A 26503-nucleotide genomic window follows, 5' to 3' on the forward strand; every position below is an offset into this window, starting at 1 on the left:
TCACTGTGAACCTCTACATTAACTGCAGTGCAGAAACTAGCCTTCACAACCAAAGAGGCAACTAAAATAAAATTCTTCAAAAGCTATAAGGCACCTTTGACTAAAAAAAAAAAAGTCAATCCAAAACAACCAACCAAACAATCCAAAACCACCAGCCCCCCCCCCCCCACCAAAAAAAAAAACAAAAAAACAACAAAAAAACCAAAACCCCCCCCCCCCCCCCAAAGGAAAATCAAAACCAAAAAACCATAGCCAAGATTTTAAAAGCTACAGTGGAAACAGATGCCAACCTAAAAAAATCTCACTGGTGTTTTTTAAAACTTTTTTTTTTTATTTTATTTAACAACCCTCTGTTTTCAGATCTGCTGGATAACAAATACTTTCAAAAATCAGATCACGTAGGACTTGGTCCAGCAAGACTCCAAACATACCAAGTCCGACCCAGAAATAAAACTATCCATAGCTTGAAAGTGTTCCTGACTTGAAGTCTGTAAGTCATCCCATTGCCTCAAGTCCAACTTTTTGCTGAATCAGGGACAGAATTCTCAGTGTTACAGAGAACCAGCCCCTGTGTTAAGGTCCCTATGTATGAAATAAAGAGTTCATTTTAAGCTCTTCTGGGGAGTTTGTCTGGTGCTATTCACCTACAACAGAAGGAAGGTGATCTTCCAAGCAGTGAGAATTCTTCCTCCTCTCTCACTAAATATAGTGCCTACACATAGTCCCACAAGGTCTCCTGGCAAGCCTGTACTCAGGGAAATTGCTAGAGAGGGGCCAGCAGGTACTGAAATTTGTGATACTTCACCAGCAGCTTAGCTTAGGCTGCTCTATGCTAAAGTCATCACATGAGATACATGAAGGACTGTCCCAGCCCTAAAGCTACAAATCAGGAAGATGCAAGACTACCAGGTGATGATTTGGCATCATCTTACTCATGAATGCATTTAATTTTGTGCTTTAGCATCATCCACATGTTCTGAGAGGTGCAGCAAGATATAACATAAGGGGATTAACAACCCCTGTATCTTTCTAAGGAATGAGAGGTATGTTTTTGCAGGAAAATTGAAGAGAAAATCTTTAGAGGGTTCTTCACTAAGCATGAATACAAAAAAAAACCCCACAAAAACAGACAAAACAAAAATCATAAGCATTCAATCTTCTTGATACACTTTCATGAATACTCTGAAAAATTTGGTGCAATTTCATTGAGGAAAACTCCCTTATATTCATGCCTTGTATGCTGCCTGGAGTCCTATGTTTTCAAGGCTTTACAGGAAAAATTGTCCCATAGTTAACAGGACAGAAAAGCTGAAAGATGAAGCTAAGAAATGTATTTGATCGAATAAACAGGAACAGGAAAGAAAAGAGCTGTAGATGAAGCACTGGTTTTCTTCTACTTCATTACCTCTATGTGATGCAGAGATTCCTTCTTTTCAAACGCTTTGCTTTGAAAATATTTTTTTTCCAAGGTGATCAACAGTTTTCTTTCTTGCAAGAAGCATGTATCTCTTTTGTCCCAAACAAAGAAAGGATCTACCTTATACTATAAATAAATTCTCATGATGGTATCCCAGCAACAAGTATCCAGCAATGTCTATGTAAAATTGACTCTACTTAAACAGCAGAAAAAGACTGCAGTTTTTTCAAGGACTCCAGAGATGTTTAGATTTTTTTGCAGTGAGAAATAAGAAATTATTTTTCATCTTTCCTGTCATCGAGTACATAGAAGCAATAAATCAACTGATTGTGAAAGCAGTGCTTCACTGATTTCTCGCATATCTCACTAAAACATTGTTTGCTAACAATTAAATGAAAATCTATCTTGAAAATAAATCTTTTCATGTTTCTAACCTCATAACATTTTCAACTAGTCAAACACCTATTTTACACTTTAATATTTAAAGCACTTTCCTTCAGCTAAGGTTGCAGTAATCTTTTACATGAAAGCTCTGAAATCTATGAAGGAAGGTCTCAGTGGCAAGTGGTATCTGAAGTTTGGCCTGCGAAGATTTTGCACAACAGCACTTCTGGAGCAACAGGAATTAGCTCTATTAAGACACCACTGGGGAAACAAAGGTTGAATGAACATCATGGCACAGTGCCTTCTACAAAAGGGAGGGATTATGAGATGCAGACACTCCTCTGCTACACACTGGTTCTGTCCCATGTCTTAGACTTAGTAAGTAGGAGTTACCCTGCAAGAAGCTTCTTGGAGGAGAATCTTCACCTGGGAGGAAAGGCTAAGGATATCATTAACTAGAATTAACTAGAATCTAGCATTAACTAGAATCACTCGATTTCATTCTGCTTGAAGAAGCCTTCTTGAGGGCAAAGTACCAACCTGCAAACACTCCTGGCTGAGCAGTGTACAATGGGACATCCCCATAGCATCAACAGCTTTGACACTACAGCAGTTCAACGTTTATTCCACACATATTTTATATAAGTTTAAATAGATGAGTTTAAATTGTCTCTTTTGTGAGAAGGAAACAGATTACACCACTATCTTCATGGCAAGCCAACACTGCTCTGAAATCACACCTGGAAAACTGTGTACTTGGTTACTGATGTTTAAAACATTCCCATAGGATTTCTCCAGGGCAGATCACACAAACCTTCTGGATTTTCCTTTAATCCATTTGCACTTCTTCCAGGCACTCTTGGTCCATACACTATTTCAAATCAGAGATACTCCAATATGCAAATGGATAACAGTAAACGCTCTGGGAAAAACAGTTCCACTGCTGAGGACCCATACTGGAGCTAATACAGCAAAGCATGATCAGCCTTGGCCAAATCATACTCAAGGGAGAGTAAACACCACTGAATATAAATGTAACACTTTGTCAGGGCGGGAATAAATTCAGATGCTTACCCTGGAAGATGGAAGATTACAAGCTTCTAATGCGGTCTCTACACGTTTTCTGTCAGCAGAAAACAAGCGGTATATGCTGCAAAATGAAAACAAACCAGAGGGAAATAATGGGCTTTAAGATATGCCTTGATGGCCCACGTGGCTTAAAGGCTGGATACTGCTTCCCAGTTTATCATGTCTTTAGCCATTTACTTCCTTTAGCTGGCTGCTCAGTAGCAGAAGTGAGATTAATGTTGCCCACAATGAGTTTAATTCTACCCCACACAAGCCCCTATTACACAGGATAGTTATTTCAGAAAGTCACCACAGCTCTCTTCAAAACATTGCCTCAGTGATACACAATTAGAATATATTTATCCTTACAACTTGTCTCTGAGCTAAAGAAACGATGTTAGGCTTTTTAAAAAATTAGTCACAAGTAGAACAAGAGCAGAGAGGCTAAATATCTTGCTCAAAATCACAACGGCAAACTATGTCCAAAATGTAGTTGAATAGAGACATCCTGAGAATCACTGGCCACTCTGTCCTTGGGGTATGTCAACACATATGTTATAGTCAGACCATAAAATGATTATTCTAGACAGAAGGATCACATGTTCATGCCCAATGTTTATTCATACTCAAAGATTAAATAAGACTACATGGTAAGAAAGGACAGCAATACTTACTTCTTCAGAGGAATGCGTCCTTCTGGAGTCACCTGTAGTTTAAGTTTTGTGTAGCTGTGGAGATAAAAGCATCCTGTTTTATTATTACAATTTTGTTATTACTTTTTAAAATACCTCTCCACCAATGTTAGAGCTCAACACTTCTGCTGTGATTATGTGTTAAATTCCAACCAAATCTTTTGCCAATATGAAAATCTGCTGGGAAACCACTGAGTAAGTGAATACCTTTTCCATGAACAATAATGCATCTATAGTGCCAAGTAATGTCAGTCTTGCAACAGGGCATTACAAATATCATTAATGCAAAAAGTTATTATCCCCTCAAACTCCTTCTCACCCAAGCTGCCAGCCACTCACTCTATCCTTTTGCTGAAGGAGGCTTCTTCCTTTCAAGTAGGCCCAGTGCAGGCATAAATACAGTTTCAGCTTCACCATCTTCAAATCCATAACCTGATGGATTACACTACTAAGAAATCCTCACTGGGCTGAATGGCAGTTTCAGTTTTGCATTTTGTCGTGCTGTTGTTCCCAAATATTAATTCTACCTTTGATTAGCTTCAATAGAAACATTCTTCCCTGGTGGCTGAAAATAGGCATGAAATATGCACCATATAAACCATATAAAGATGCTCAGTTTGAAGTAATGCATAAGCACGTATCAAAGACACACTATCTCCCTTCAGCTCACTAATATCATAGAATGACATGGCTTGGAAGGGCTGTTAAATATCATCGAGCTCCAACACCCCTACCATGGGCAGGGTTGTCAGCAACCAGATCATCTCTCTGACAAGGCTTGCAGGCTACAAAACTTGACTGGAATGGTAGCTGTACTGCTTCCCTTCCAGAAATTAAAATTCCCCCTGGATGTTGCCCACAAATACGCCCACCTCCCCAAGCCCTCCTATTACACAGCTCTGAAGGTTTCTCTCTTTGACCCTTAACATTGCTGCTCCTCAGCTGGGAAGAAGCCAAATTGCTAGTAAATGAAACGTCTGCACCAGCAAGAGTGTAGTGTATATTTAGCAGTCCTGGACAAGCCCGTAATATTTCCAGTCTGCAGCAATATAAAAATTACGTGCTGAAACCATCTACAGGCTGGCAATTATACAGCTTTTGAATTGAGTATTTTAAAGCATCTCAGGATCTGTGATTTCCCTCACATGCTGATTGAGGCAGCAGGTTAAGAAGGTATCTTCTTTTGTTCACATCTTTTAAGTAACTGATTCAATGCCTATTGAAACAGTAGTCAGTTAGTAGCTGTGAGTAGTTAATGGGAAGCAGCTGGGCCTACAGCAATCATCTGATGCTCCTCCCAGCACGTAAGGACCACTGGTAACCAGCGTAATGTTCACCACCAGCAGCCTGCAAAGCATACAATTTTTCCTTTGTGTGCTTCACCTCTTCCATTTGAATCTAATTAAAACTATAAATGAGTTTCTCTGTAACATGATCTGTTGAGAAATTTGGCAATGTTGAAGCATTTCACTTTTTTTTTTTAATATATTTTTCACTTTACCCACTGGCCTACCAGAAGAAAAAGAAGCTGCATGGTTCTAATAACTTTTCCTGCTCTTCCCAACTGGAAATGCCATTAGTAACCACTTCAAAGACATAATATGTGCTAATTTTCCTAAGTAATGTAGGAACATTTTCACAAATCCTTATGTCCTCCTGTGTGTCTCCTGAAAACTAAAACATCCTGTGCTACTGTATCACCAAAGAAAAAACACTACCCACCCCAGTCTCCCAGCACTGTGCTAGATTAAAAAAAGTCAGAGTGGTTTGTTAAAGGAGTTTTGTTGTCTTCTTTTTTTTCCTTTTTTTTTTTTTTGAAACTTTTGAACACAGTAACATCAAGTTAATGTGACTCCAAGAGCGATAAACTTTGGACTTAACACTGACCCAAACTTTCCACAATAAAGCCATCTCATGCTTACTATTGCACTGGGCAGTACTTCAGTACTAGTGTACTGAAACAGCAATTTTTGTATCCTAACACAAAAATATACTGCAGAGGAATGTGTACTTTATAACCAAAATGGCATGTTTTATTAGCTACATCCTCCCAAATTAACCCTGTTTTTTCTCATCTGACCAAAGCACAGAGAAGCTGCTCAATTTGCTTTGTAATGCACTTCAAACACTACAAGGGACTGAATGTCACAAAGTAAACATTACTTTCTAATTCTGCTCTAATGCAATTTGCTTTTCTATTTCATCAAAAGGGTACTGACAGGACTGCAACCAATCCTTTGCTCAAAACAGTAATTATAATGGGAAAATAGTTTTAATCTTCAAAGTCAAGGATTCCTTAAGTGACTCTGATTTGGCATCTGCGCAAAGAACACTGGAAACCCGACAGTTCCCAAGTGATTTATTAATTAGTGGAAAAAAGACACAGGAATAACATGCTTGCTTGCTATTGAATTGACAAAATGTGTTCAGTGACTTTATCTTTAATTAATATTGCTTGAATAATCATAGAAAAATGACTCCAAATTAGACTGGCTCTACTGTACTGTGTGACAACATACTCCTTTGAATGTCACAGGAAAGCACACGCTAAGTACAGCCCCAGTCCTCCCCATCACACACCTGTCAGCCAAGTCTGTTGGCCATCTGGGCTTTTGAGTGATAAGGACATGGAAATAGCAATATCAAATCAGCCCTGTCTACAATCTACAATCCATGGAGCTGAAGTAACCAATCTCTGTTCTTTCTCTCACACAGAGCTGTGTTGATAAAGTGAAATCTAATTTAGGCTCAGCAGCTCTGGAACAAATATATGAGTCCAGTACAACCCTCGCCTTGCTGACTGTTAACATGCACTGTCCTGATGGAGAGAGGGGAATAGGGCCATGCAGACATTCCAAGGCCTGCAGACAGCCAGAATGACCTGAAGGAAAAAAACATTTTCCCTACTTTAGACAAATTCATTTCTCCACTGATCCATGAAGGAACTTAGAAGACCTTCCAGAAGGTACCTCGATCTACTTAGGTTAGCATACCGCGTCAGAATGCAGAACCAGAAGGAAACATTAAATGTTTCTATCCATTTGGGATTTGGTTTGCCTAATATTTCATTACTGTCCTGACAGAGCAAAACTAGAACTCCTTCAATGTTCAACTTTCAAACTTTCTTTGAGAACAACTGTTGACTTCTATCTGCACCACCAAAACTGTGAGAAGGAAACACACACACTCCTCCCAAACCAGGAACTAAAAATATGTTCCTGGAATTACAGCTAAGCAGACAGGAACCTTCTGACTAAAAATAGTGCATATAGTGAAACTAGGCATGCGCAACCTTATGTGGTCCACAAAACAGGTGGGTTAACTTACTTCTTGGAGACAGACAAGTCTTAGGAAAAATACCAAGTCTACTTGGTATTTTGCTGGAATTAGGTTCAGTCTATGAGCAAGAACTGGAAAACAAAAAGCTGCATTTAACCAGTCAACTTGTAGGCTTGCTATGGTTCTTTAAGAACAACAAAGAAAGCCAGCAAGTACCCTATTGCCACCATTATCTGGCAGGCTTTTTCATGCTGCTCTCAATCCTATGACTTAAGCAAAATCATCTCAGCATGTGCATTCATCATCTGTTTGGGACTTCCTACCCTCAGATTTAGTTCTCTTTCCTTTCTGAGATGTGCTTTTACACCCCAAATATGCTTTTGTACTTTGTTGAAAACAAGTCTGAATCTGTGCACCTTGCCAACAAACCTCAATGAGCAGATTTACAGCTTCTTTCCAAAGCATGCTAAAATCAGAGAGATCAGAAAGATAAATAATCCAGAAGCAGAATATTATTCAACTTTAAATGGAGATCTTCAGACTACAGCTTAAGTTGCTACTTCTGCATACAATGGGAAGATGGTATTTAATACTTCTTTTTTTTGCTACGACTTAGTGAGAAGAATCATACCAAGATTTTTTTTTTAAATGAAGTTTAGATAACAAGCTTTTAAAAACAATGAGAACGGACAGCCTATGTTTACAAAACTGACAACTCATCAAGGCAGAAACAATAGATGACAATGTGACTAACAGGAGAGAAGGAAAATGACGCAGATAAAAGAGCAACACCCACAGCATTAAGTACTACGGCCACTTACGCTTTTTCCAGAAACGCGTCCCTTGACATGTTCTGTGCCAACAAATTTGTTGCCAAACTGAACACTTCATCTGACCATTCCTACAGAAATAAAATTTGATTAAATGAGGCTTAGTTCAGATGTTTACTTTGCTTTTGCATATTTTTAAAAGAGACAGTTAGCAAAAAGTGCCTAATTAAAGTCTGAACTTGATTTTTCCAGCCACAGTTTCCCCCCTTGTCTGTGGGGTTAGAATTTCTTGTTCTGCAAACAATGAAGACTATTACAAATATATATTTTTAAAGATATCTCATTCCACAGTATCGCAAAAAAATCATACGGATAAATGTCCCATGTTAAGCATGTTCAAGAGCCTGGGAGACACAATATACTCACTCCAGAAAAATACATTTTCTTGTGTGTTCGGCACTATTCTGGTTGACATACTGAGGGTTAAAAAAAGAGACTCTATGCAACCATCCTTTAAAGTGAAGCTGAAAGGGTTCACATCTCTCTGAAGCTAGACAAATCTGACAGTGCAGGATACAGACCATAACATAGCATGTCTCTCGCTGCAATGCCTCTCCTTGTAAGTATGTTATGAGGGCCTCTGCATCATCCCCTCTACAGACTTGAAACAATTCAGACAACAAATGTCACACCTCATCTCTTATGGCAGATACTGGATTAAGAACTGTAATTACAGACTCCATCTGAGATCTGATCAACCAACGTGAGAAACACACTTAAAAACAAACCAGAAGAAGCATATAGGAAAAAAACATTAAATTCCAATATATCGGGAGGAAGGTGCAACTCCAGTTAGAAAAATTCCTCTTCCCCCTTATGCTGTGATCTTGTTCTTCACTAGGGCAATTTTGTCTCTGGCTACTGCCATAGGGAAAAACTGTGCCCCCTGCTCACAGGACGTTTCCCTTTGCCTGCAAGCAGAGCACTTCTTCCAGATCTCCCTCGCTTTTCCTTTCATTTTTTTCCTCATTCCCAAGTGTGTTCCTGAAGTACCTCTATGAAGTCCCAGTCCCTTCCCAGGCTTCCAGCAAGACTGATCCACGCATATAAACTTAAGTTCAGACTCTCTCAGCTCATCCTGTTGCTCATTTCCCTGGCAGCTTTTCCTTAACAACTTCAGCACGTTTTTTCCCTTGCAAACCTAGTGCTTATTTACAGATTTTAATAGCAGCCTCTTTTAATCGCAAATGCACTTAAGGATTGCCTATGTTTCACTCTTTAAAAGAAAGGAACAAAAATAAACAATGTCTTTTCAAACAATGTGATTTTTTTTCCCGACTTGATGAAATTTTCTGAGTTTTCTTTGAAACTAAAATTGTGTTTCCTTTCATATCAGTGCAGATGCAAAACTTCCATGACCACACACCTCCCAGATGTATACACCTTGGGAGTTTTCAACCTCCTCTTTTTTGTTGTTGTTGTTCTGTTTTTGAGGAAAAATATGAAAGAGGGGAACTTCATTCTGACAGAAATTAATGATGATGAAGAGCATGATTGGTTTCCAATGAAACAAATGTTGCTACATTACTTTGGAGCTTACCAGCTTGTTTTACCTAAAAAGCCTCAAGTTTCCACATGATGAGGTGATCAGTTCCAGACAGGTTACGAAGTTAGTATTTTTTACATATACATTTTTAAGGTGTTCAGAATTATTCTCTGAAGTTATCAGATCTGATGTCTCTGATCAGTCTCACACAGTCATTCCCAATGAGGATGAGATAGAGATACCTATAATCCCACCTACATATAGGCTTTTGACATCCTTAACCTACAGGAGCCATAAATTTGCACAGTTTACAAACTCACACTTCAGCCACTGCTCAGGAGGGATATTCCTGGCAGAGAAATACGGATACTCCTGCCTCCCTTCCAAACAGCCACGTTGTACAGGAGTTAAACAATTGCTGCTGAGATATTCTTCCCCTCCACCTCTCATGACTACTTCCATTTTTATTTTATTTGTTTTTCCTTCTTAGGTCTAATTTAAAAAACAACACAGGGGTGTGAAAAATAATAAGAGAAAAAGTCAGCTTCTTTAGCAGCGTGACTGCTCTTCTGTGACTCCTGGAACAGAACATGTATTAAGTGTATAATCCTTTTTTCTTCTTCTTGGCAACTCATTTTTCCAGGCTCAAAATAGGCTCATCTTGTAAACACTGCTTTGTTTGGGCACTAATAATAGCAGTTAAAACTTCTCCTTGTGACACTAACAGTTGCAAAGATTAATGGCAACACAAAATATTGTTGAGAAATCAAAAACAGATATTTTAGCAGATCTTGATAGACTTTGTTTTGGTCTCACTGACTCTGCAGGTCTTAAAATTGTTTTCTAAAAAATAGATTGATGGCTCTTCAGGAGTATCCCACACCCCAGCTCTTCCGTCTCTTTGTCCAAGAGCTTGTTCACGGGAATTTAAGGGGAACTCGGTTATTACATGCCTGTCACGAATGTTATTTATAAACACAGACTTGCCGTGTTCCTTTGCTTGCTTTTCCTGGCTCTTTGAGTGATAGTATTGCGCTTGTGAAACACTGTAAGGGCTACCTGCAGGCTGAGCCATTTCTAATGATACAGGTACCACATCACAAATAATACTTGCTAATTGCTTCTCACATTTTTAGAGTGCTCATTCCAGGCACCAAAAAGCTGCAACTGAAAAACCAAGATCAGAAAACATGCCAAGGATCACGTCATCTTCCCAGGCATTGGTCGGAACCCACAGCAGGAGGGGAAACAACAGCCCTGAGCAAAGACCCAAAGAAATAAAGGAGATGCTTTTGACTGACTTTGATGGGTTGCACCAAGCTGTGAGCCAAGATGCGCCTCGCTGCTTTCACTACCAAATGGTTCCACTTCCTTGGTTTTGCTACATGGTGTAGAGTAAAGCCTGCCCCCCCAAATCCATGCACAATGCTCCATGCAGCTTCCTTTACCAACAGCAGTGATTCCAGAAGGCAGCGCTCGGTGAGAGCACTCCGCGGGGTAGAAGGCTGTTATGTGTAGAAAGAAAACAGCCTACTGCGGAAAGGTTATAACAGCTCTGAATCACTGCAGTAGCAGCAGACTCCTGTACAGTTGCAACACAAAAGGAAAATATAAATCTGGGTATTTTGAAATAGGGCTGCAACGATGCCAACAAACTGTTTGCAGAGTGATCCCTTTTGGTACGGGAAGAAGCTAGCCTTCCAACACATTCAATTCCGAGCGAGTCACATCTGTCACAGTAAGAGCTTCATGAACCTGCTCTCCTTTTGGCTACGTTCTGTTACACTAATTCATATTTATACAGTTCCTGCAAACTTAACTAACAAATCATGTAACTGATCTGTGCTTCGGTAGGTAGCGTGTAAGCAGCAGTTCATTTTCAGATCTGTAGCTCAGTGAACTCATTTATCTTGTCCATTACACGCATCAAGATACATACACTAAGACATTTATCTCAAAGGGAGAGATGAGATTTTTTTGTAAGAAAAGATGAAACAGATTCTTCAGAACACTTCCTTCAAATCAGAACTGACCGCGTGAGAAGACAATGTCCTTGCACTCTTGTTTTTGGTGGGAAGTTAACAAAGCAAGTTACTGAAATCCTACACTTCCAATATCATAAGAATTTTATTTTAAAAATAAACCAGCCATGAATTTACCTTATTTTAACATTTTACTGTGCTGACAAAGCTCTTAAATACGAAAAAAAAAAAGCTGGAAAAAAAGAGATGTATGCTGGGAAGCATGTTAACAAACATCCTGTGAACCGTGTTGATGATATCATTTCACTTACACAGGAATTCACAGTTCTTATCAATGGATCTGATCCAACGCTCATCAAACTGAAGAGAAATAAAATTCCTTGGGCTCTGAATAGGGATCTCTATGGCCAGGATGTACTAGACTGGTGTGAACAGAGTTGGCGTGCAAGTCAGAGAAGAGAGCAACAGGAAGGAGACAGGAAAGATGGGAAGTTCAGTTCTGAAGTTACAGGATTTGGCAGAAGAATGAAATATCATAGAGGAGATACAGAGGTTCACAGGTTGGACTTTATGTTGGAAAAGAGACACAGAAAAAGAACACCTGCTCAGAAAAAGTCTAAGAATAAAATTATTTCTTTCTCCTGGCTTCTATAGTACTACGTGCTTGTAGATGCTCACAAACCCTGTCCTGAGATAAGCACAGACATATCATGCTGAAAATAAGCAAGAACTGCAGCAGATCTACTTCTGTTCATCATCCAGATGTGTCTAGCAAGGCACTTTTCAGATCATTACCTAAAGGATTTCAAGCTGCTTTCTTTGAGCAAACCAGCTGGTCAGTGCCCTTCAGCTCATCATTCTTTAAATATTAGTTGCCTTCTCCTGGAGGAATGCAAATGAAACAAAAACACTGTAAGTTTTAGCTCTTGATTTAGCTCACTGAAAGCAACTTCAAAAGGCCATAGCTCAGGTCTTCATCATTTTCCCACAAATTAAATAATGGATGTGATGGACAGTAAGCTTTCTGCAAAGGAAGGAAATCTCATAACTGAACTATTTTAACTGCTTTGTTAAGATCTGTACAGTTTACTTTGCCTCTCGCCTACAAGGGACAGCTGATTGATACATGTCACACAGCTTGAAAAGTTAGGTATCACAGGGTTAAAAAGAAAAGTATTCATGCACTAAAGAGGGAAAGGCAGGGGAGTGTTTCACTGGCACTTGCTTTCTCTGAATGTCAGCAAGAGGTAGGGTCAAAATTTGCATGTATGACATTGAAAACTTCTTGCATTTAAATGCCTTCTTCAGAGCTCCCCAAAGAGATTCTTTTTGCTTAGTGTATTTACTTATAATGACATCTGAGTCACTCCATGGGTCCTGGAGATGCTAAAGACCAAATTCTGTGGTCTAGTTCATATAAAGTAAGAAAACATGTTAAACACGTCAACTTGTAGATGTCTTCAACAGCAATCAAACTCTGTCTTAACTGAAACAATCGGGATATTCAGTGAGATTTCAAAGTAAGTGAGGCTAATCTGCCATGCTTTGAGAAACCTACCTTCAGGCAACAATGCCTGACTGATAAAGTATGCATTTATTTGGTCTGCCACATTTACTAATAACAAGGAAAACTCAGATTCTTTGTTACTCAGATCACAGAAGTTACTCAGGATTTAGAACAGCAAAGCTTCTCCAAAACGTGATTTTGTTGACAGTATTTCAAGGTTCCATTACCGAAGAGAAAATGGCACTAAAATACCAGTTTCTGAACTGTTTCAGCAAACAGATTATGGTTCAATGTTTGCTGGCTAGACAAGAAAGCAAGAAAGGACACATGCTTCTGATTTAGGTGATTTTCCCTCTCCCCTGGTAAGGGCTAACGATTTTTGCTATGAAAATTTTAACATTCCTTTTCATTTTCAGTCACATGCTTAGTTTTTATCTTGAGTTGTATCAAATGCCTTCACCTTTGCAGTGCTGGCTTTCTTAACCATGCCTGCAGATTGTAGCTACACGTTCTCCAGTCTGAGAACACCACTTCCCACATAGCAGTCAGTGGGATCATCATGAACTCTGCTTCTATTCTTTCGTATCAGAGAAACAGAGGGAATTGTGTTCCCACTAGAGTTACCAATTGGCTAATGAAGATCAGCAGAAAGTTGGCAAGCAAAAATTCATCCACCTAGGTTTAAAACTTTTATCCTGGTCATTTTTCAACTGGTCTGACATCTTCTGGCACCTGTGTAACAACAGAGTAACTTCTCACCGTTGTTAAATAGCAGTTGGTTATAGAGAAATTATCTTTTCAGAGCAATTTACTGGACTCTAGGATGAAGGCTGTATGAAAGTGCGTCCTGTGCACAGTTATCTGGAGGCTACCATTGAGCTTATCTACATGAATGGAAATGGAAAAAGAAGCTGCTTTTGAATGCCACTTTGGGATAGATAAATCCAAGAGCTTCCACTTCATTAAATACAATTAAGTCATACAGAAAGTGAAAGAAGGAAAAAAGTAAACATGTACAAGTAACAACCGTAACTTGTTTGCTAAACACAACTGTGTTTGCTGTGGTTTGTTGAACAGAAATGAAAATACTTCCTACCTGCATGGAAAAATTACTCTGCTAAGGTACAATTCTTTTCAAGAGATATTGGCAGGCAAAATGCTTGAGTAGAACTGAATTTTGAGCACCCGCAGAAAATGCCATGAGAGCAAGTTATATTAGGTGTCTGCTTGCTGACATATTTGAGGACACAAGGCAGACCTGTAGAATCACACTGCTCTGACACAGGTCAACCATAAAAAGTCAACAGATTGTCCCTCATTTTCACACACAGAACAAGCATAAAAGTGTGATAACTACTGAAAGACATCAATATGTCTTATACTCCTTATAGCAGAGTAATAATTTGCATATATAATTATTTTCACAGTTCTTTCTTGGGCTTTAGATAGAGTAACAAGCACTGTTCCGAAGCTAAGCACATACATCTGCGACATAAAATTTGCTGAATATATTCTCAGAAAATTACAATCACACATCTCTTCTTTCATATGGAACAGCACAGCTCTATAGCAGAACTGAGGCTCATTTCAAAGCAGTCTCCACTTTTATCTCATTTATCCATATCTCAAAGCAATACTTTAAAAAGCATTAATTTCATAGCACACAGATAAAAGAGTATTACCTTTGCTATATCCTCTTGAAATGCCACCAAGTTCAAGTACGATATGTTGACCAGGTCTGGTCCATAGACAACAGTTATCATTCGATTTTCCAGTCGACTTCCAACATTCCCAGCATCCAACAATTCACGCAGTTTTGGATCCTGCAAGTAACCATATCACAAAATACTTAAGATCTTCTATAAATACTTCACTTTGAAAATTGTGTTATTTCAAATATTTTAAACGAGATCATACTAGATTATGGTCTATTAATTCTTCATTAAAATTTTTAATGTTATTAACTCATAATAATAAAAACAACACTACTGTAAACCTTTAAATGCCTCTGAGGTCTGTATTAGTACAGTACAGATGAGAAACCGCCCAGTTAATGGCTGCAACCTCCCATTCTCAGCTATTTTGTCTCTTAAGCAGATGTGAACTACTTTGCTTGTTGAATTTACACCATCTGTTTGAAGAGTACTGGCCTCAGCAGAAGGATTCACTCTGATTTTTCTAGATTATTAGATAAAGCTCAAGAAAGGAGAACTTAGTTTTTCATAACAAATTAAAAAGACTGTCTGGAATTGACTGCCTTAACTATTAAGAAATGAATAACATAAGCTTGGTGATGCTTTCTTTCTTCAAGTCCAAAAGGCTATGCATTATTTAAATTATGACATCTATTTTACAATGTAACATTTACATGAAGGAAATATATATATTCACTATTTTATTAGCTAACAATATCCTGAACTTCAACTTCATTGGTAGCTTAAGCATGTGAGAAACCAGTTCAGGTTATGTAGCAGTTTACAAATTTCTATCAGATTAGGCTGCAGCATTTCCAAGAAGTGCACTCACAAAGCATGAAAACTGCCTGGTGCTTGATGGCCTCAAGATAAAGTTTATAAAGGCAAAGGTAGATGAAAAGCGGCCTTTCGTGACTGAATTCAATCCTTTAATAGGGTCAGTATAATTTGAAAGCTCAAGTTTCCTATCCTATCTTCCTAAGTAAGATTTTTCAGTCTAGTATAAATATTTAAGATGGCTAGCAAATACGATCATTACAGAATTACACTCAATTTCTTCGCTAATCCAGAAACAGATTCTGTGCGTAGATTTCAAAACTGTCACAAATACGTACTGCAGGTTGCACTTCATTCTTTCATGAACCTTTTCCCACCGCTGTCTGCATGTACGTTTGTTATTTACACTACCTCTTAATATTCAATAAGCTTCTGAAAAACGATCAAAATTTCAACTAATAGAAATTAAATTTTGTATTTTAAAAAATGATAAGCAGGGCCATTTCTTGTGGATCTCACATGAAAGTGTACATCCACGAGACCTCAGTCGAAAATACAATAGAGTTACATATATATTCACCAAGTATTTCACGAAGTTTGAGAGAATGTTTTGAAGTATAGTACACTTTAATAGGAAAGAAGCTACAAGGCTGTCTATCACAGAACACTGAGCCTCATTAAATACTAGGTGCAATGGCAAGCGTTGCAGGAAAACAGAATAATCCTATCTGAGAGTTTAAAGTAGGAATGCTTGTGCTCTGAGACAAAGATTTCATGAGTAAACAAATTAATGATGGGTTTTTACATAACAGAAAGGCAGAAGAGGGATATAAAAGCAGTAGTTGTGTTCCAGTGATGCGGATTTGAAGAAAGACAAAGAAATTGTGTTAATTAGGATCTAGGAGAAAAGCTAGAGAAGTGCCCTGAAGATACTAAGTTATTGATGGAGTACTATTAGATGGGTTACTTTCTATTTTATTTACAGGCTGAACATTACAAAGCACTGTTTAATTTCTCTGGGAGATGAGAGCTCATCTCCTTTTTAATTCCTATCTTTTCTAACACAAAATCAAACTGATAAATGCTTCTACTTCCTTTCTTCCTTTCCCTGGCTGAAGCTGCTGCTCACAGCATCACTGTTGGTGATGACCTGCAATCGCGACAACAAAAGAAAAAAGAAGGTAACCTTTTCTGTTCATATTTATAGACAAATATAAGATGCATCTCCGATGGATCATCCTCTAGTTTGTCTAAAACACACATTAGTCATGCATCACAGAACAAAAAGAAACCATATTTGAAATGGGATGATTTATTTTTCAAAGTAAAATCACCCCCCCAAAAAAGATAATTTGGAGCTGGCTCAGTAAGGGCTTCAGAAGAGCACAGCAAGTGGCCAACCAGGCAGTATCAGTACGAAGCTGGTCTTCCAAAACACAAACCTTTTCTCCAGGTTGTAAAGGCAAGAAGTAAGACAAATCATTCTCTTTGGGTTGGCGTGTTAGAATGGGTATTTTTCTATTCTGTTTAAGACTTCTCTAACAAAATTTGAAACACACAATCCCTTCCAGCAACACATTATCTGGCTGCCACGTAGCACCTATTAATAAAAGGCATCCACTGAGCATCCTGAGGCACTTCAGCATAATCTGCAATGTGCTCCACTGCACAGACTTAAAATAGATTATTACCTATCTATATCTGTGGATTCAGTGGAAGGGAATAATCTTGATGCTAACAGAATTCAGGCCCTTTCTCACCACTGCCATGGGTGTATTTGCCATGGCAAAGGAGCTCTGCTCCTTCATTACCACACATAACTGCAAACGCTACTGAGCAGATCAGCAATATACCCTTTACCAACATCTTGAAGACTATCAAAGCTCTACGAACCAAAGATCTTTTAAAATGTCAGCAGGTTTTCCTGTGGAGATGAAGATCCTGTGCTGATAGGAAAGCATATGGGGAAAAAAAAACAACAACCCAAGCAGCGTGACCAAACTCAGATTCTTTTATGTAAATTGGATTACTTTGATAATTCCATTTTGAGGAATGAGACTGAAAGTCTGCTGTTGTTTGCAGCTGCATTTAATATACTGGCTCATGAGCAGGCAGACTGGCTTTGAGAGTAAGCTCTTTGTAAGACTGGGGCCTCATTATGAGCATATCAATCTCTTAGGGAGACATTCAGAAGAGTGACATCTATTAAATATTGATTACAGTCATTTTTTAAACATCTAAGTTACTGAAGCTCTGTCATTTTAGGGAACATGTCCATGGGATGCTCAATAAGCAGCAGGCTATTGACAAACCCCATTTAAGTCACATCAGTTCCTTTTGCAACACAATGAATTGATGATTTCTGAAAAAGAAACATCTTACACCTCTTATGCAGAAGGTCTGGGTGTTAGCTTGCACCTTCTCTCCTTCTGAGGTCTGGCAGAAACTCCAGCTCAAGAAGCAGAGCTGCATGAAGACTGGCCCTGAAGCCAGGCGAAGAAAGCCAGTGTTTGTGCAGAGACCTCTCTGTGGTTAAAGGGCTGACAGATTCCCAGGGGAAGATGTGAAGTGTAAGCAGGCAAGTACAGAGGAGGTGACAAGGATGGCACAAACAGCATTAGAATCCATTAAAAATCAGACGGCCCACCTCAAAATGAGGCAAGAGGTGGGCAGAGGACTCTCCACTCCTTTGGAAGAAAAAATAAATAAACCCTCCCTATTTGTTTCTGCAGTCTTCTCTTTACAAAACTATCTAAGGAAAATAGACCATAAATCATTTCAAATCAAAAATAGAAAGTAGAAGAAAAAGACAGCCAGAAACACGAAAAAAGGGGATATGGAATTTCTACCACATTCACGAGCAACCACTGAATAAAGATGATTTGTTAAAAACCAGGATCCTGTGTACAGATAAAAATAGATTTCAATCAGACTTCCAAACTTTCTCCCGCTGTATTTTCTTTCACTGGAAATCATAAAAATAATGTAAACCTAAGGAGTTTAATGACAATGACACTTTAATTGCAATCTCTGCAAAGACTGCTTTCAGCTGTGGCTGGTGTTATGAGAATGTAACTCAGCGCTGAAATTCCAATTACTGTGCGCTCTCCTCTGCACATACAGCAAGAGCCACACATCTTTTAATGCAGTCGCCGTCTCTTTCAACTTGTTTCTGAAAACTTGCTGCATACCATCTGTCTGAGAGAGGATGCGCTGCTTTTTTTAAAAAACATTGCCATACATATATGTAAAACGCTCCCGTGAGATTTTACAGATTAGCCCTTGTAAACAATTTATGACACATTTCACAACATTTCATTTGATGCAGAGAATCACACCACACACGCAGCAGCCCGGGAGCTCTGCTGCTGCTGCAGGTCACCTCACACTGCATGAAGTATTTGGATATCAGATAAATAAGGAGGCACAGTCACTTCTCATGGAAAGTGGCTGTGACCCAGCTTCCTCCCAACAATCTGCATCTGCTATCCAACTCTCCCTTACCCCTCCAAGCTGAAAGCATTTAGGATTCATTTTGCGCAGCTCTCAAGCACTGACTTGAACCCATCCAAGGTCTCACCTCGTATGCAATGCAACCTCTCATGCTCCTAATGCTTCACTGAGCAACGGCAGCGTTCCTGGGAGCAGCTGCCTGTCCTCAGGAGGACATTAAGCATAAGCAGAGCCTGTCAGACTCTAAAGGCTTCCCTCAGGGCCTACTAGTTATGGACAACGTGAGGGCTAACTGGAAGAGTAATCAAAAGACTCAGCCAGAACTTTTAGGTTCCCGAAAATGGCGCAACTCAAGTGCTGCAAGATAATCTTTTTTGGTGTTTGAAGACATTTATTTAAAATGCAAACAATCCAAATGAGTGATTGTAGAAAATATCACAGCCCAAGTTGAACAGCAATAACAGTAGTGTTTGCTGTCCTATTTTTCACTTGCAAGTGCTGCCCTGATACTACATTTTGTGTGGCAGGCATAGATGAGGACTCCTGTGTCTATAGGGCATATATATGAAATCTCACAAGCAGAGAACATGCATTGTGTACTACAGTCCTGTGCACATAACCTGTCATACCTTCCCTACTCTCAAACAGCTGTCAATCAAAACAATTTTCTTCCCCATCTCATGCAGCAAAACATCACCTTTAAGATGTTAATTAAATACTGGAGTCCTACTGAAGCGACAGGTGTATGAGGGATCCCAAAGCTTCCAAAAAATAGATGTCTGAAAAAAAACACCTACCAAACCCTATCTACAAACTCTGTGTAAATCAGCTATTTCCATCATTTCTGCCAAACGTTCTCAGTTTCTGGCACTAAAAATCTGGGAGCACTTTTAGTTCAAAACATTGTATTTAATGAAGTAAAAATTTCAGTTAGTCAGGAATAGCTGGAATTGCATATTTAGTTGTACATTTTAAAGGTTTTACATGTTTTTTATTTCTACATTCCTTAGACTCTAAAGTTTTTAACAATCCCATTTTGTTTTATTTGTGTCCTGACAACTTCAACACTAGAAAAGACTGAAACAAAACTTTAAGTAGACTTTAGTTCCAATGCTTGGAATAAGATTTTCAAGCATTCAAAATGGTTGTTTTTTTTAAAAAAAAATTCTAGTGCTTTAGGTGTCCCAGGAAAGAGGGAGAGGGGAGAAAAAAGAGGCTTAATTTGATAGCTTCATATGCAAAGAGTTTTCCATGAATCATTCAATCATCATGCTTAAATTAAACAAAGAATCTTATTAAAATGGGACTTTACATTGTAACTCTGGCCAAGAAAAAACTCCCACAAATGTTCTTGAAATAGAACAAAGTCTTATCTTCAAGAATGCCTTATCACAGGCTGTTCAACAAAAATGTATATGTATACATATATATAGCATGTACATTTTGAATATTTGACCCAGATTCCCAAATGCTAGATCTTAACACTTGAAGCACAAGTAGCTACAGTAGAGGCAAAGCGGGTAGGAAATGCTGAGCTTCTCCTAAAACCAGACCACTTACACTATGGCTAACTCAGGACTTTAGTAGATTCACTAAGCACTGACTTGCTGGCCTATGAAGCACCATTCCAGGCAGGAATTTTCCAGCTATCTCAGGCAGGAATGAAATACCCATCTGACAGCTTCCTCTCTCCCTACAGAGCACATGAGATGCAGGTGTGAGTGGGTTACAGGAGACACCTGCTTTTTAGGGGCCCCACACACCAAACCCCTCCATGCAAAGAGACCAGACCCCTGTGCTGCCTCTTAGGAAGAGGTGAGCTGCAGTGGTGTGACCCTCAGAAACCAAATGCTCTTGCTAACTGAATTAAATTTACCACTACCAACCCCCATTCAGATTTCAGAGCTGGTTCAGATACTGTTCCTGTCACACATCCCTTAGCAAAACTACATGCCTGAAAACTTCCAAGCAAGTGGATTGACAGACTCATCTTTCAAAGTAACACATTTCTTCTCTCTCCTTCCTTTGTTGAGATCCAAGTAAAAACTATCAATAGTTTATCTTTCAGTAACGCCTTCGACTGACTAGACAGAATGTCCATACGTGGGAATCACACCTACAGAACTCGATGAAAGGATTTTGTCTGTCTTTTTTAATGGCAATCATGTGAAATGAATATACTCCAATTAGTACATCAAAGATATTCAAAACAGTATTCTCCAAACTCTCTTCTGTACTATTACACAGAATTCACAGGAAGTTTAATATTTACATATATTCATTTATGTGATGTCATTTTTACCAAATTCATTATCATTAAACCTGAAATATGTAAAAATAAGTAAAAATAAAAAGTGCTCTGTGTTTTCTCTGTTAACAAATACATCTTCATACATCTTGCAAAAGTGTACCAGATCAATAAATGACCAAAATATGTGCAAAGACTTCTTTGAAACTGCTTCTCATTTCTAGGGCTCAAAAATGTGTCCCAGATTGGCATAGTATCTCCATAGCTAGTTATGCACAGAAATAAAGTCAATGTCTTGTTTAAAAATTGAAACTTTCATTTGGGATTATCATTCTTGTGTAAATTATCTCAGTGTGTGCAAAACTGAAGGATGTTTCTTAGAAGCTGACTCTAAGCAAACCAAACCAGACTTAAGTTGACCGTCTGCCCAACTAATTACGTGGAATAATTCTAGAGTATCACCCAGCTCCTCTGATGCTGTCATGACACAACACGATGCCAGCACTCATCCAGCACATGGACTTGGTTCTGCTTTCTAATGTCCATTTTTCTCAGAGTTTTAGTTTTACCAGCTGGACACAATTAAAAGACTCTGCATTCTAACCAAACTCAAGGGCGAATACAAACTTCCTAAGTAAAACTCGAGCACATATGGTATTTTTCAGTCCTTTTTGATGTGGTTGTGATTAATATGAACGTACTTTTTGTCTCAGTGTACATCAATTTAAATGACAACTTAGAGAAGGCAAAATATCTAGAAGAAAACTACTACCATGAATAATATTCCTTTAGATGTTTTCTAGCTCACTTTTTTTATCCCTATTAGCTGCAAATGGTTCTTTATTTTAAAAACGACCTTAAACATACACTCTTCCTTTCACTTTTTCCCTTCTCAGAGTACTTTGAGATTTTTTCCAACATGATTTTAAAGAAAGAGATGATGAGAAAGCTGAGAAAAGAAACATCTCTCATTTTCATGTTCCTTCTGTTAATTCATTTTCTTGAGTCTATACTAGACTATTGGAACTATGAAGTCTTAGAATCTAATGGTTTGTACAGTGGCTCACAGACAAGCAGGAATAGCTGGAAGAACAGCTGAATTTCCACATATCTATAAATCTCCTAAGGTGTTGTTCTTCCAATTCTGAAACATTGTGGAGAGTTATTTTAATAGGGTTACTTCAGAGACAGAGGTACATACAGCTATTTATTTATACAGCTTTTGTAAAAATCTAAATGCTTGGATCCAGTTGAATGAGAGGAACTGCATGAATACCTACTATGCTTTTATGAGTGCTCTATAATGGCTAGAGCTTTCATCTTAATGTATTTTTTCAGCTGGTGGAACTATGTATATCCATACGGTCTGCAGTGCTGAATGCATCAACTATCCTGCAGGTACAAAAATAACACACGAAACACAGAAAGCTATAATTGAAAATATCTGACTAATGAGCTGCTTATTATTGCACCACTTGAGTTACACAGATATAAAAGAATGAGACATCCTGCTTGCTCGCACTAGCATTATTTCTTACCTGCTTGTAAGACATATTTTGCTGCTGTCACTGGGAGAACTCTAGGTTATAACAGATGCTATAACTTTTTTTTTTTTCAATTACAAAGTCATATGGGATGCATATCAGTAAAGGTTTCAATTTACCTGATTTTAATTGCTGTGAACAACCACTATTCCCATTACGTTCAAATATTTAATTCCAGGAAACTCATTAGCAGTATAGCAAACAAACTCAATGATGTAGCAACAGATTCTGCCCTAGCGACATCATACGGAATGGCATCGACACTTGTAAGAATAAAAGTATAAGCTGCTCCTGCTTGAGCTCCAAGCATACTTTTTGCCTTCTTGGACAGTACCAGCTGCTCAGCCCTTGCAAACCAGACAGTGATCCTACTCACACTGGCACACCCATTTCACTACTGTCTGCCAAAGGTAAGTTCTAATGCACTATCAGCTGCTACAAAACCTTAACTTCATTTTATTGCATATCAGTAAAATAATTCAGAAGCAAAGATACATTTACACACTCTTGAAATTTGGTGCACAAATAGCCAGCATGGATGAGCCTATTTCCTGCAGATCTCATAAGGTAGGACTGCCCCAGATCATCGTCACCATCCAGCTCAGCAAGCATCCAAGCCTGGTGCCACAAAAGCAAGGGAGCATTCGTTACCTCAGAGATGTCTGGACTCTGAAATCCTGTTCCTATCACAATATCAGCTGAAAAGCCACATGGCTAAGTAATTCATCCAGGTGAAGTCACTGCTTAAGATGAGGAAGTATATGTAGTAATCTATAATCAAAACAGAAATGATTTAAGATTGTTTTTTAAAAGCTGGTCAGCTTCAGTTTACTCCTGAGAGAGTGATTTTTCTAAGTAAATTTTAACTTCTTATATAAATATGTAACAGAAAAAGAGCAGAAACAGATCTTTACTTTAGAACACAATATGACTTCCTAAAAAATAAAAAGTGCAATCTACTAGGAGCATAAGTAAAGAACTACAAATGTGTTTTCTGGTTGTGTCTCTCAAGGAGAGATAAAGAAAAATAGGAAAAAATGCAGAATTTGGATTTGGGTGGTTGCATGACAAATTCATTTTACTACCTGTGAAAGGAAATGTGTTCAGTCATTGCTGAGAAAAGAACATTCCAAAAGAACAGTCTTCGATGAGCTGCTGCAGAGAGAAGAAATTCTGCAGGGAAGTCATGTGCATTATTTTAAGCAGTCTGTTTTGTATTCTAAGGTATTGAGAAGTAATCAACAAAAGTAATATTAAACATTGTGAATGTAGCAACCTGGTGTCAGACTAAGAAGCATGTAACACATCAACTTGGAGAACAGTCCTAATGGAAATCCTGAAGACTACATACTTGTGAGCAGCCAAACAATATCAGAATATTGAGATGAACGTAATGGAAAATGGTCCCCAAAGGAAATTGACTGTATCATCTCAAGAAGAAAAATCCAGCTGCAGACCCTTTGGCACAGAAAACAACTTCTGTGTAGATGTTACAGAACTGAACCAAAATTTGCTCATAAATACATGTCTTTGCACATACAGATATGGAGCATTATGAGAAACAATTACTTAAAGTACTGTCGGCTATCATGTTCAACTTGGTCCTTCAAGTTTCTTCTTTCCTATTAGTTTTTCTTATGGTTCAGAGGAAAACCAGTAAGGTCAGTAGTTGATATTCTTAACAAAAGCTGACAATATTCAGTGAAGAGCTCTTCAATTAAAAATACAGCTGCACCCTTGATATTCATTGGTTATTCTTTCCCACGGTGGACAAAATTAAACATCGCTGTATGAACATGTAAGGAACCAAAGGATGTTTAACACCTCAAAAACAACCATGAGAACTTTGATAATCCCTACATACCAATGTCAGAAGTGAAGAGAAAACTGGAATTCTGCATTAACTTACATCCTTCACGACTTTCCTCGCATCAAAGAGATTAACCTGGACTTACAGTAGTTGAGAAAGAGTGAAAAAATGGCACAGGAAATTTAACAGTTACTAATTATTTTTTTAAACGTGCCTTCTTCAAATCACGCCAATTTGCAAAGAATTCAATTTCTTACACCCAGAAAGGGAATCAACACTTTTCTTCCTAATATCACTTGCTAAATGATAGAAAGACTCTTAGTTATCCAAGAATTTAATGAACTACATCCAACAACTTAAGGCTGTTTCATTCAGATAAGAGGCTTTCCAACCTAAAGGATAAAACAGCCTTCAAAGCGGTGGAAAATAAAACATATTCCTGTGTGTATAAACTACTCAAGCAGTTAGTTAATTCAGTAAATCACCTTTTAGCTGCAGAAAGTGAAGCAAATGGACCTGACAGCCAGGCTGCTGCCGAAGAGTGCACAAAGGGCTGAGAAGAGCTGAGCAAAGTCCTGGGCAGTTTTGTAGTCCCTGATTTGTCAAATTTCCCAAGGATCCCCAGCGGAGCATTTGACTGAGCAAAATTATGCACTCCAGGGTTTGACGAAAGTATTTCTGAGAGGTCATAAAGTCTAATGCTTTTTGAAAAGTGAATTAAAACTATTTCATGCACATAAAATTATGGCACTTAGGGTACACTTTATCCACTTGAATCCTTTCCAACACATAAATAGTTACAATGTACAACACTGGAAGAATATTCTGCAAATATGAGAATATCCTCTATGTCTCTTCCCCAGAACAACATTATCTGACACTATGTGTTTTCAAATACAGTTTGTATAAAGACATAAATTATCAGTGTGTACCCACTTTGAGACAGAACCAAAAAGCTTCTATAAAACATTTCAGTTGTGATGGTTTTTGTCAATTTAAGCTTTTTTAAAAGTGGCCTGGCCCTAATCCAGTAGTTTGTAATTTCTTCATTTAGACTTATCAGATAAATCAAACAGCGCAAAGCACTTCCCACAGAAAGCATTAGTGAGAGACACACAGACCTTTTGACACAACGAACCAGTGAGTTGTAATATTAGACCATGGCGAAGGCTGATTTGTGAACAGTTTATCATGGTATTTAAATACACTAAATAATTTAAGATAAGCCTTTGCTTTCAAAGACCTGTGTGCTTCTGAAGCACTGTTCTAGCTTTCCAGCTAAGGTAAGGAACAGTTGTATTTGTAGTGCAAAGCCAATTTCAACAATGATCAGCTGCCAGCAAGGAGCAGCAGACAGGAAGATTGTCTGAGAAACCAGCAACTGTAAGAAGATTTACGAAAGCTAGGGCTTAGTTTAAACCTGAAAGGATTTAATGAGTTTGGATCAGACCATCAGTGAATGAGATGCACAGTTTAACTCTTGATGCTGCTACAATTGGTTATCCAGAAATGCACACCAATTCCTCTGTGCAACAGCCTGCGGGATCAAGCAAAGACAGAGTGATGCTAACATTCAGTAGGAACCATAATTTAGCTTTACAAGATGGTTCTGATGTTTCACAGCATAATGCATGAATACGTTGCATTTCTAGAGTTCCTTCTTTCTCCTTCTTTGCCAGGAAACAAGGAAACAAACACAAAGCATGGACAACTTTTCTGATAAGAGAGGCCATAAAACACTGTATTTCAGTATTTTAATTTCCTCATTTTCCTCCTACCTCTGTTAAGTCAAGTGTACTGCATTTCATTTTTCTTATATTCCCATCAACTGCTCTTGCCTCACTGACAGTCTGTTTTTCCCCTAAATATTTTCTAGAAGGAGAAATAAATGTTTCATACTTACACAGCTAAACAGACTCTGAAGTGATGAAGAATATAAGCTTAAGAGTTAAGACCTTCCCTTTCTTGCATGACTGTGTATGTGAGGATGCTGCTTTGAAAAGCCAGAAGAGCCCATCCTCACCATAGCTTATGTTAGGAGTCCATCTTGCAATAGAAAATGGTATGATACCCCTTCTGTAGTTGGAACTGCTGGAACTGCAAAGCATGAAGGTACAGCTGGCTAATACTTCTTACGAATCGACCCCAATATCTGACCTACTGAGTACTGAAGAAAATTTAAATTATAGAACACTAGGACAATCAACACACACAAACTTGCTCCTATCCTCAAACCAACTAGTTATAGCCTACTATTCTGATGGAATCTTTAGTGAACACATTTTAAGGTCACATTTAGTTTCTTGATATTTTTCATCAGTCAGCACCCTTA

General features: G+C 38.3%; 1 protein-coding gene across 4 annotated transcripts in view; it reads right to left on the reverse strand.

Annotated features, from left to right (window-relative positions):
- PLCB1 (phospholipase C beta 1) overlaps positions 1-26503 on the reverse strand; it is a 389735-nt gene that overhangs the window by 150993 nt on the left and 212239 nt on the right. For all 4 annotated transcript variants that reach the window (XM_021392475.1, XM_021392477.1, XM_021392478.1 and 1 more), the window contains exons 4-7: positions 14328-14468; positions 7662-7741; positions 3544-3597; positions 2876-2951 (exon numbers count right to left, since the gene is read on the reverse strand). In XM_021392475.1, coding sequence (XP_021248150.1) covers positions 2876-2951; positions 3544-3597; positions 7662-7741; positions 14328-14468 — 351 coding nt within the window. The remainder of the gene's footprint in view (positions 1-2875; positions 2952-3543; positions 3598-7661; positions 7742-14327; positions 14469-26503) is intronic.

The sequence above is a fragment of the Numida meleagris genome, chromosome 3 (genome assembly GCF_002078875.1).
Source record: "Numida meleagris isolate 19003 breed g44 Domestic line chromosome 3, NumMel1.0, whole genome shotgun sequence".
Classification (NCBI taxonomy): domain Eukaryota; kingdom Metazoa; phylum Chordata; class Aves; order Galliformes; family Numididae; genus Numida; species Numida meleagris.